The sequence below is a fragment of the Triticum aestivum genome, chromosome 6B (assembly GCF_018294505.1).
Source record: "Triticum aestivum cultivar Chinese Spring chromosome 6B, IWGSC CS RefSeq v2.1, whole genome shotgun sequence".
In the NCBI taxonomy this organism is placed as follows: domain Eukaryota; kingdom Viridiplantae; phylum Streptophyta; class Magnoliopsida; order Poales; family Poaceae; genus Triticum; species Triticum aestivum.
In genome coordinates this window covers 512,136,170-512,148,669 of record NC_057810.1, presented here as the reverse complement: position 1 = coordinate 512,148,669, position 12,500 = coordinate 512,136,170, and the positions used below count along the sequence as shown (strand labels likewise).

The following is a 12,500-nucleotide window of genomic DNA, read 5'->3' as shown; positions in this document are numbered from 1 at the left end:
AAAGTTCATATTGATAAAAGGAATAGTAACACTTCAAGCATACTAATCAAAGTAATCATGTCTTCTCAAAATAACATGGAAAAAGAAAGCTCATCCCTACAAAATCATATAGTTAGGCTATGCTTCATTTTTGTCACACAAAGATGTTCCCAACTTCTATACCCCCGATGACAAGCCAAGCAATTGTTTCATACTTAAATAATCTCAAACTTTTTCAACCTTCACGCAATACATGACCGTGAGCCATGGATATAGCACTATGAGTGGAATAGAATATGATGATGGGGATTGTGTGGAGAAGACAAAAAATGAGAAAGTCTCACATTGACGAGGATAATCAACGGGCTATGGAGATGCCCATCAATTGATGTCAACATGAGGAGTAGGGATTGCCATGCAACGGATGCACTAGAGCTATAAATGAATGGTCAACAAAAGAAAACTAGTGGGTGGGCATCCAACTTGCTTGCTCACGAAGACCTAGGGCCTTTGAGGAAGCCCATCATAAAAATATACAAGCCAAGTTCTATAATGAAAAATTCCCACTAGTATGAAAAAGACAACTTATGAGACTCACTATATGAAAAACATGGTGCTACTTTGAAGCACAATATATGAGACTCACTACATGAAGAACAAGGTGCTACTTTGAAGCACAAGTGTGGAAAAAGAGATAGTAACATTGCCCTTTTTATTTATTTATTATTTTTTCTTTTTTCTTTTTCTTCTTTTTTTTCTTTTCCTTTTTTGGGCCTTTCTTTTTTCTTCTTCTTTTGGCCTTTCTTTTTTTTTCTTTTTTTTTCTTTGGGCAATGCTCTAATAATGATGATCATCACACTTCTAGTGATTACAACATAAGGATTATAACTCGAAACTAGAACAAGATATAACTCTATATGAATGCCTCCGGCGGTGTACCGGGATGGTGCAATGAATCAAGAGTGACATTTTATGAAAAATAATGCATGGTGGCTTTGCCACAAGTACGATGTCAACTACATGATCATGCAATGGCAATATGACAAAAGTAAAGTATGTCATGATGATGAACGGAACGGTGGAAAGTTGCATGGCAATATATCTCGGAATGGCTATGGAAATGCCATAATAGGTAGGTATGATGGCTGTTTTGAGGAAGATATAAGGAGGTTTATGTGTGATAGAGCGTATCGTATCATGGGGTTTGTATGCACCGGTGAAGTTTGCACCAACTCTCAAGGTGAGAAAGGCCAATGCACGGTACCGAAGAGGCTAGCAAAGGTGGAAAGGTAAAAATGCGTATAATCTATGGACTCAACATTAGTCAAAAGAACTCATATACTTATTGCAAAAATTTAGAAGTCATCAAAAACCAAGTACTACGCGCATGCTTCTAGGGGGATAGATTGGTAGGAAAAGACCATCGCTCGTCCCCGACCGTCACTCATAAGGATGCACAAGCCAAGTACACTTCATGTTTCAAATTTGTTACACAATTTTAACCATACGTGCATGCTAAGGGGCTTGCTAACTTCAAAGCATTCTTTAAATTCATAATCACCCAACTAGCATGACTTTAATATCACTACCTCCATATCTCAAAACAATTAACAAATATCAAATTGATCATAGCATCCAATTCAATTTTTATGATAGTTTTTATTATACCCAACTTGGATGCTCATCATTCTAGGACCAACTTTATGATCATAGCAGATACCATGCTGTTCTAAGAGACTCTCAAAATAATATAAGTGAAGCATGAGAGACTAGCAATTTCTTCAAAATTAAGACACCACCGTGCTCTAAAATAATATAAGTGAAGCATGAAAGAATTAACAAATATATGGAGTTGGAGTTGAGGTCGGTGGACGTCCAGGGGGCCCACGAGGCAGGGGCGCGCCCCCCTCGTGGACAGGGTGCGGCCCCCCTGACGCTAATTCTTTCGCCAGTATTTTTTATTAATTCTGAAAAGTTGCTCCGTGGATTTTCAGGTCATTCCGAGAACTTTTATTTTTGCACAAAAATAACACCATGGCAGTTCTGCTAAAAACAACGTCAATTCGGGTTAGTTTCATTCAAATCATGCAAGTTAGAGTTCAAAACAAGGGCAAAAGTGTTTGAAAAAGTAAATACGACGGAGACGTATCACTATGCGTTGGTCGACGATCTTTCCAAAAGACCCGCGCTTCGACAGCGGCTAGATATGGCATCATCCAATGATCCAGCCACGTCCTTATCATTGCAACGAAGACGGTGTCGCGGTTTTTTCTGCAAAGAGCTCATGTTGCAGAAAATATTTGCAATAGTGGTTGTGTTGCATATTGTTTTTCACTTTTTGCAACATAGATGATGCTGCTGAATGCAACATGGATGATGTTGCAGAATGGAATGAAAGATGTCGCAACTGCCCCGCCGTCGAGTGACCCCACGGAAAACACCCGAGTACGAAGGAGGTAGTCAACTAGTCACATGAGATCCGGATCCTGTAACAACTATTGGTGGGGGAGATTGCAATAGTGGCTCAGTTGCAAACCTATAATATGTAAATAGGTTGTTACCCAAGCCATCCGATCAAATGATATCCGACGGCCACAAAGAGGCTGATGCGTGCGTCATTTTTGAGTGATGGTAAGCGTTTCCCATAAATTTTAGGCCTTCAAGCTTTAGAAAATGACCCTAATTAATGTCACACGTGTGGCACGAACACATGTCAACTCCGAACGCTTTTGATGACAAACTTAGTGATGCAAGGATGATAACGTTAGTTATTCATGACTACTTTATTTTCGGATAACAATTTTCAGTTTTCATTTAGGTTTGTTTTTTCTTTTCGAATTGTAATTTTAGTTTAAAAAATATCAGGACCGGATTTGCTTCGTGCCTGTGGCACTTATCATCTATCTTGTCTCAAAAAAATAATCTATCGTTTGGATAAAAAGAATTTTACCGGTGAAAAAGGCTGCCCGCGGGTCTAGCTTGGATCGATACCAGACACACACCGAAGCCGAGATCCAGGCCAGGCCAAGCACGCCGCCGCCGGCAGTCGAAAATAACATTCCCCTAGCCGCACCGAGACATGGCCACTCCGACGGCAGCCGCCGACACCGCCGCCGCCCCGCTGACTCCAGTTGCCCCGGAGCCCGCGGCGAAGGTCTCTCCTGCCCCTTCTGATATGGCTGCTCCGACCGCAGCAGCCGACACCTCCGCCCCGCCGCCGCCTGCTCCAGCCCCTCCAACCGCAGCCGCCGACACCACCGCGCCGCCGCCGCCAGCTCCAGCCCCTCCGACCTCAGCAGCCGACACCGCCGCTCCGCCACCTCCTCCTCCAACAACAACGACGGAGCCTGCGGCAAAGGTCTCTCATAGTCCTTACCACATGGCCGCCCCGACGGCAACCGCCGAGACCGTCGGTCGGCCAATTCCTCATCCTCCAGCCCCGGAAATCGCGGCCAAGGTCTCCCATTTCCCCCCTCCTTTTCCTCCTCAGCCCGATGCGCCGGCGCCGAAAAGGCGGAAGCTGGAGGAGGCGGGGTTCCACACCTCCGCCTACTACAAGATCCGGGCCGCCGTTGCCGACCTCCGCCTCCGCTTCGTCCAGGTCCGCACTCCCTCATGCCACACTGTAATATTTTTCACAATACTAGTTAGTTGCTATGCATTGTGGAAATGGCTAGCTAGTTGGTCTCTAACCTCCGGAAAACTGAGGTTGTGGGCAAATTTTATATTTGGCTGCAAGACCGCAATTTGCTCTGAACTGTTTACCTCTGTTTTAAGGTTCACGAAGCTACTGATTTCCGAAAGAGTGATGCTGCTCGAGAGATTCTGAGAGGTATTTTTTTCTCTCTCTGGAACATATGCCATGTTAGAAAGACATCAGTTATTTTAGACGACCTAGGATACAGGAAAGAAAAATAGACAAACAAAAGGTTCTTCAGTCATCGAATATGAACCCTTTTGCATAGCATAATTTCATCAGAGGCATCCTCAGTTATGTTTTCCACCCTGCCGGCAGCAGAGGAGGGCTGTGTTAACCTGGAGAATGGTGGAGAAGTCCACAGGCTGAGGATTGATTGAATCGATGGGTTATCATCTATACGCATAATATCCTTTGAGTGTGGGGAGTATGTAAGGACTAAAAGGAGGCAATTTACTACTCCCTATGTAAAGAATTATAAGAGCGTTTAGATCACTACTTCAGTAATCTAAGCGCTCTTATATTTCTTTACGAAGGGAGTAGATAGCTTCTGAATAATCTATTGATCTGTCTATGGACAGGCAGGCATCTATTTGGTTTGACGCTGGTGTTCAACCGTTAGTTACTACTGTACCAGCAAGGCCGCAAATATAATTTTATGCATTCTAAAAATATATCATCTAGTTCGAGAGCTAGGATAAAATATACCAACACTGTAGTTTGTTGGTTCTTTTTGTGTGTGGATCATCTATGTTGTGCGTTTGCATTTTGAGCTTGATGCAGTCTATGTTACAGTCCTGCAAATTGAAGCATACAAACTACTCCCTCCGTTTTTGTTTACTCCATATTAGTTTTGACCTTAGTCCAACTTTATAAAGATTGACCAAGTTTATAGAAAATGATATAAAATTTCACAATAACAAATATATATGATACGAAAATATATTCAGTGATACTTCTAATGGTATTATGGATGTTAATAACTTTTTGTATGAACTCGATCAAAGTTTGGCTTGAGACGAAGCTAATATGCAGAGTAAATTAAAACAGAGGGAGTATTAGCTTGTCTTTATCTCTTAGATTCATCATTCATGACTTATTGGCATGTGAGAACTTGGGTCCTCATTTGACGAACCTGTTATGCACCATATCGTTCTAGATGCTTCGCGCTGTTATGCAAAAATATGTTCTTCACAACACTGCAACTCATACAATTTTTTTCATTTGTATCCGTTTATTCCGTTAAGGAATTTCTACATGTCATGATAGATGTTTGCAAAATTTTCTCCGGTATCGAGAATAACTGACATTACCCACCAGAGGTATCTCAGGTTTTATTCATCACGCACATTTATTTTTCTTAACATGCTGGATCTTGACATGCATTGGCTTTTTGTGTTTCAGAGATAAAGACAGTTTTGGAACTCTCCAAGAAAATGAGGCTTGATCTCGGTGTCTCTTCTGAATCCATGAAACCGTCAGAGAAGCCTTTAGCTGGAGCTGTGAAGGACGAGCCCACAGAGCCAGTTCCATCTGGAGAAAGAAATCAAGTTCCTCCGACAGGTCAGCCTGCAGTTCCTCCTAATATTGCAAATGATGGTGCACCGGCCACCCAAGCCTGATAAGTGATAACTCAGCGAGTGCAGCAGAGAAAATACCAGAGGGGAAGGGAACCCTAAGCAGTGAGATGGCAAATCACCCAAAGCACCTCGTGAAAACAGTGCAAGGGTCTTATGTGGTTGGTGGATCTCCTGTTGGCTGGAATTTTCTTGTTTGGCTTGGTGGTAAAATAATGTATTATGGGGTTGCCAAAGAGGTGTTTCGGACGCGCCAAGCTGCAAATTGAGATGTTCCCTTCAAATTGAAACTTTCTGATTTGTAATGTACTCCCTCCGTAAACTAATATAAGAGCGTTTAGATTACTATTTTAGTTATCTAGACACTCTTATATTAGTTTACAGAGGAAGTACTCTTTAAATTGATGGGAGTTACTACCTCCGTTCTGGTTTATAGGTCCCCTTTGTAGTTTGTGCCAAATTTTGACTAAAGATTTAACTAATAAAATATTAATGCATGTCAAGAAAAATTATCTTATTGGATTCGTATTTGAACATAGTTTTTAAAAATATAATGTTTTGTGACATGCGTGAACATTTTATTAGTTTAATCTATGGTCAAAATTTGGTACGAAATACAATGGGGATCAATAAACCCGGACGGAAGTAGTATGATTTAGTTTTAACATCCTTATCCTTAAGTTCACTAAGCTCACTGTGGGGTTGGATAAGGGTTGATGGTCAGTCGGTGCCAAGTCAGGGTCATGTGTGTTAGGCGAGACAAGGCCGTGCCATGTCGGCAGCGTGACCGACAACCATGGACCGCGAAGGTTAAACACGCCTTTTTGGAATGCGTGGTCACATGTACCATAGTAGTCAGCTATTTTGTAAGCGATTGGTTTACCACAAAACACTGAACGACAACATATCAATCCTTTGTCCATACATGCAACAATATGTAATATGTATTGTCATAACGTTAACAGTACAAAATAGCATTTCAAACATATTGAATTTGGACAGGAGGGTAAACAGTCAAGTGGCCAGACACACCACTGAAATTAGATTCCTCCTATCAATACTTGATAAGGGACCAGCTCACAGTGACCTCAATCTCACATGAATCAACATTAAGGGCCTGTTCTAATCTCCTCCAAACTTTCAAAACTTCTCAAAATCAAAATCTGCTTCAGAAGCTGGCTTCGTACTCCACCTAGCGATCAGCGAAGCGTTCTGCACGTGGTAGCTTCTCCTGGTGATTTGGCCCGCTCGGGAGGCTGCTAGCCTTGTTGGGCTCTAGTTTGGGCCGTTGGAGGCAGACCAGTTTGGGCTAGACATCCAGGGAACGAGCTCCTGTACCGATTCCATCGAGGGAACGACCAGCGATCTGTTTTGGCGAGCGTACCGATTCGCTCGGCTTCACTTGGCGGTGGCACTTCGATGGTAATATTGGGCAACTTCTCATTCTGCATTTCGTGGAGCTGGGCTTTTGGAGCTTCGCATTTTTACACTGCGATCGGGCTGTTTGCTACTGCTGCTACTCCCGGTTAATCTGTTTATTACTGTTCTATTGTTATTTTAAATTTGTTGCTAATATTATATCTTCTCGTTTTATTATTTTTATAAATTTAGATCACCGCATTATATATGTTCAAATTTGTTAATAATGTTAAAATAGAGGATGTGGACCTATAAAGGGTTCGGAAAGAGAGTTAGTATGGTGCGTGGGGGCAAAAAATATGCAGGGTCCGACACGAAGATAAAGATGTGGACGAGGGTCTTAATCATATTATTGTGCTAGAGACATGTGATATTAACTTCAAAAAAGCTAAAAAAAACTTTGACGTTGATTTTTACTCACCTCACGTGAACGTGCTAGATGCCGTTGGATAACCGCACAGATCATGAAGCAGCAAAGAGGAAACACATCAGTTCTAGTAAAACTTGTTTGGTAGAACATAAAGCCGGCGGGAACGCTCTTATGTGCAAACACAGTAGTTCACTGCACTAGCTAACACCTTAAGCCTCCATTTGGGAGATCCGGGTTCGAACCCTAGTTTCTTCCCTTTGTTTAAGGGTAATATTACAAAAGAAATTGTACATGGCAGATTTATTTTTTGATCAATGGTAATTATTTTTTGTAATTTACCATGGTAATTTTGATTTTTGGGCCATATCAAATTTATTTTATAGACGGTGGCATCTTTTTTAGTTGACCATGGTAAAAAAATTTGACCATGCAATTTCATTTCATGGACCATGGTAAATTTATTCTATGGACCATCACAATTTCATTTTTATGAAACATGGAAATTTTTGAACCATCACAATTTTTTTGTAGCATGGGTAGTTTCTAGATCATGGCAAATTTTTTTTTTTTTGGATTTTGATTTTTTTTACCATGTGTTATCTCTACTACTATAAAATAAGCAAACGTTAACTCCCCTAAACGCACACCGCTTACTGTACACAGAAGAAAACACATCAATTGGAGGGTCAAGATAAGCCTACTCAATGGGATCTAATCCGTGAATACAGAAAAGTACCCCTGACGTTGTACGCTAAGCAATTTAGGTGGGCGGACGAAACTCTGCCGTCCTTCACCCAACGCCAACAAAAAGAAAAGAAAAAACACACCGAAACAGCCACATCCGCTCCAAAATTAGTGGCGACCAATCCTCCTGTCGCTCTTCAGAGTTGCCCTCCACCGAAACGCCCGCGCCGAGGACGCCCGCACCGACGACGCCGACGACGCGACATCCAGGACGACGCCCGCGACATCCACGACGACGACCTACTCGCCAACATAGGTGCATGCTTTGTAATTTACCATGGTAATTATTTTTTGTAATTTACCATGGTAATTTTGATTTTTGGGCCATATCAAATTTATTTTATAGACGGTGGCATCTTTTTTAGTTGACCATGGTAAAAAAATTTGACCATGCAATTTCATTTCATGGACCATGGTAAATTTATTCTATGGACCATGACAATTTCATTTTTATGAAACATGGGAATTTTTGAACCATCACAATTTTTTTGTAGCATGGGTAGTTTCTAGATCATGGCAATTTTTTTTTTTTTTGGATTTTGATTTTTTTTACCATGTGTTATCTCTACTACTATAAAATAAGCAAACGTTAACTCCCCTAAACGCACACCGCTTACTGTACACAGAAGAAAACACATCAATTGGAGGGTCAAGATAAGCCTACTCAATGGGATCTAACCGTGAATACAGAAAAGTACCCCTGACGTTGTACGCTAAGCAATTTAGGTGGGCGGACGAAACTCTGCCGTCCTTCACCCAACGCCAACAAAAAGAAAAGAAAAAACACACCGAAACAGCCACATCCGCTCCAAAATTAGTGGCGACCAATCCTCCTGTCGCTCTTCAGAGTTGCCCTCCACCGAAACGCCCGCGCCGAGGACGCCCGCACCGACGACGCCGACGACGCGACATCCAGGACGACGCCCGCGACATCCACGACGACGACCTCCTCGCCAACATAGGTGCATGCTTTCTCTTCAATCCTTCAGACGCCGTCGCCCACACTGACGCGACTGTCTCCGGACTGCGCATCGGCGGCGGCAAACTCCTCGACAGGCTGATTTGCACGCATGTGAAGATGTTAACAATGACATCCGTTCATTGCTCCTGTTTCTGTTCTGCATAGTTCTACATAAATAGTGAAACCATGGTTAGTCCACGTACTAGGATCTATGATTGTCCATGTAATCGATGCAAGAGATGAACCATATGCCGTGAGCATATGTTATGAAAACCAATCATAAAGTGCATGAGCAAGTGGAATCATACCACAGATCCTCAGCAGATCCCCATGGTACTGAAAATTTGATACCACTGACCTAACCTATGACTGAAACAAATCTTTGTAGTTTGCCACAATGTTCTGTTAATCTATATGAATATTATTACAAACTACAGAGCTACATGTTTACCGCCAATGTCCCGTCGAAATCATATTACCATAAGATAATACACCCTATGCATGAGGCCTCTTGATCGAAAGCGACAATCGCGATTGAATCTATTACAAAGATGTCCCCTCAAAATCATATGACCATAAGAAAATACACCCTATGCATGAGGCCTCTTGAAAGCGACAATTGCGATTGAATCTTTTATAAAGTACAGCATTACATTTCGAGGTTGTTGGTTTCATATTCTAAATGATGGTCTTGCGCTACATTAAATATAATGATCTCACATGTTTTTACAGGAGTTCGTATTCGTATGGGCCCTACCACTCCCAACAGGACTCCCACTCCCAGCAGGACGCGCACCCCCTTCCGGGATATAGGCAACAACCAAACATCAGGTATTGATCAAAACCCAGTCAGGACGCGCCTCCCCTTCCAGGATATAAGCAACAACCAAACATCAGGTATTGATCATAACCCAGTCACTCAAGTTCGATACAGTATTACAACTGCTGAACTATGTCATGATTTGCAGACCCAAAGGAACTAAAAAGGCAGAGGGACAGAGAGTGGTATGCAAAAAATAAAGATGAGATTAATAAGAGAAGGCATGAAGCGTACAAAAGAAAAAAAATACCACTGAGGAAATAGATGGCCTACAAAACGGAACACCGGCACAGCTAGGTGTATCACAAGGTAATGATGATCAAATTTCATTATCTATGCCCCAATTGAATTGGCCTGTAATTATTTTTTCTTCATCTGTTCAGTCACTAATGAGACTAAGAATCGGAGGGAAAGGGAGCGTTATGCACAGAATAGAGAGGAAATATTAAAGAGACAACGCCAAACCCGTGAGCAAAATAGAAATATTACTGCTGCTTCAGATGTCAGTAACCTTGTGTCGCATATGCCAGCTACTGGACAAGAGGCGGTCACCCAACTGCAGAGCATTACTGCTGCTTTCAATGGCAGTAACCTTCTGTCGCATATGCCAGCTACTGGACAAGAGGCGGTCACCCAGCTGCAGAACATCACAGGCCCAGATGGTGCATTACCAACTTTAGGACCATACAATGGATTCATACAAACTGACAAGGAGAATATTTCTGACAATGATGAATCCGATTGGCTGCACAGAAATGATGCGTACCAGATGCAACGAAGTTCAAGAAGAATGACACTCACAGAACTGGCAGGGGTTGACAACCCCCAACTCAATACAGTCGTCAATCTACGTACCCCAGGGGTAACTTTTCATGATCAGGGTTAGTTCATCGATTTAATTAAGTTGCTAAATTATCAATAGTGTTTGTTTCTCCTTTAATTGAGCACTCTGTTCTTCATTCGATTGAGACTAGCATTTGGTTCATCTCTTCAGTTCATCCCTGCTACTTACTCACTGGGGTCAACCAATGTTATCAGGCAACGACCACGGCGAAGATGCGTATGGAATACTGGAGCCCGATGTCCAGACCGTAATACTTGATGGTATGCAAAATGGCAGTTTAAGATTCCTCTACCCCGATAATATGTGTCATAACTCTGTCCTATTCATGATTTACTAGACTGCTTGGGAGACCGGAACCTTGGAGAAACTGGTGATGTTGACCCTGATGAAGAAGCTAGGATGTTTGCTAGACCAGGTAGATTATTGCTATCATGAGTTATGAATACGACATAAGATAGTTATATGGTTTGTGCACAAACTTTAAATAATGCAACTGTCCATTCTTTTCCAGATGTTGATTTTGAATCCTACCGAGTGGCACGGCATCATGGTGATGGAACTATCACTAATGAGCATCATGACAGAGTTTACATGAACCTGCCCAAAAATCACCATGTACTTAGAAAAGTTAGCGACTGCTGCCACTGTGGAGCTTTGCGGTTCCAATACGAGGGCCCTGCATTTTGTTGCAGGAAGGGAAAAGTTGGTGTATTTACTCCAGACATTGATGAAGAGTTGAAACGATTGTTCACAAGTCAGGATGATGAGGATGCAAAATATTTCAGAGAGAATATACGGTATTTCAACTCCCACTTCTCATTCACCAGTCTTGGAGTCACCCTTGATCGTCGAGTCAGCACTGCGGCAGGAACAGGTGTATATACATTTCGTGCCTGTGGGGGATTGTACCACGCTCTTGATGATCTGTCATCTGGTGATAATGGCCCTCGGCATTTGCAGCTATATATTTATGATACAGATGAAAACTTGCTTCACAGAGTTAAGAGGTCTCCGAATCTTAGGCTGGATCTCATACGGAAGATTCTAACAATACTAGAACATAACCCTTATGCTCAGGTTTTGAAGAGCCTTGGTGCTGTTCCGAATCTAGATGAATATAGGATCTCACTAAACACAAATATCAACCTCGATCAACGAAGGTACAATGCGCTAACTACTTCTCAGGTTGCAGCAATATGGGTTGAAGGAAGCGACCCACATAAAACCTTTGATAGGAGTGTTGTCGTATATGGTAAAGGAGACCCTGGTAAAGGAGACCGTCCCCTGTATATTAGAGCATACCATGGGTGCTACGACCCTTTGTCATATCCACTGTTCTTCCCACGTGGGGAGATCGGTTGGAATCGTTGGATGCCATATATTGAGTTAGTCGATGACACAAACTAAGTTTCAGTGGATGAATTTGCACCACAGAACCCAGCCTATGGTTTTCCTTCAGGTATGATGTCCAAAATTGGTATATATCATATTATTTAAATTAAAACTTATGTAGTCATCAATCTTTCAGATGATAACGTGATTGGAGAACAAGTTGGTCATAAAGCACAACATGAAGAGCAACCCACTGATTTACCTCAAGGTATAGGTCGTCATTACTACTTCTAATATTCTCTAAATTAAAACTTATGCAGTCATCCATCTTTCAGATGATAACATGCTTAGAGAACAAGTTGGTCATAACACACAGCATGAAGACCAACCCACTGATTTACCCAAAGGTATAGGTCGTCATTACTACTTTTATTGTTCTTTAAATTAAAACTTATAGTCATCCATCTTTCAGATGATAACATGATTATAGAACCAGTTGGTCATAATGCACAGCATGAAGACCCACCCACTGATTTACTTGATGGTATAGGTCGTCATTACTACTTTTATTATTCTTACTTATGGTTCTACCTACCATAACAATTTTTATGTTGTTAACCAATTATTAGGTGAGGACGATGATAACCCGGATGAGGATTTTGGTGACGATGAGATGAATCCAACAAAATCAAGGAAATTTGTTAGCGCGAGAGAGTACTATTGCTTCAAGTTGTGTGTCCGGAAGAAGCTTTTTAAC

At 41.8% G+C, this 12,500-nt stretch overlaps 1 protein-coding gene across 1 annotated transcript; it reads left to right on the top strand.

Moving 5' to 3' along the window:
- The first annotated feature begins 2,939 nt into the window (after positions 1-2,939).
- LOC123137713 (neural Wiskott-Aldrich syndrome protein) lies at positions 2,940-5,938 on the top strand. The gene is made up of 3 exons (XM_044557550.1): positions 2,940-3,580; positions 3,757-3,811; positions 5,081-5,938. The coding sequence occupies exons 1-3, from the start codon at positions 3,059-3,061 to the stop codon at positions 5,296-5,298; spliced, it is 795 nt and encodes a 264-aa protein (XP_044413485.1). The 5' UTR covers positions 2,940-3,058; the 3' UTR covers positions 5,299-5,938.
- Positions 5,939-12,500: the final 6,562 nt, after the last annotated feature.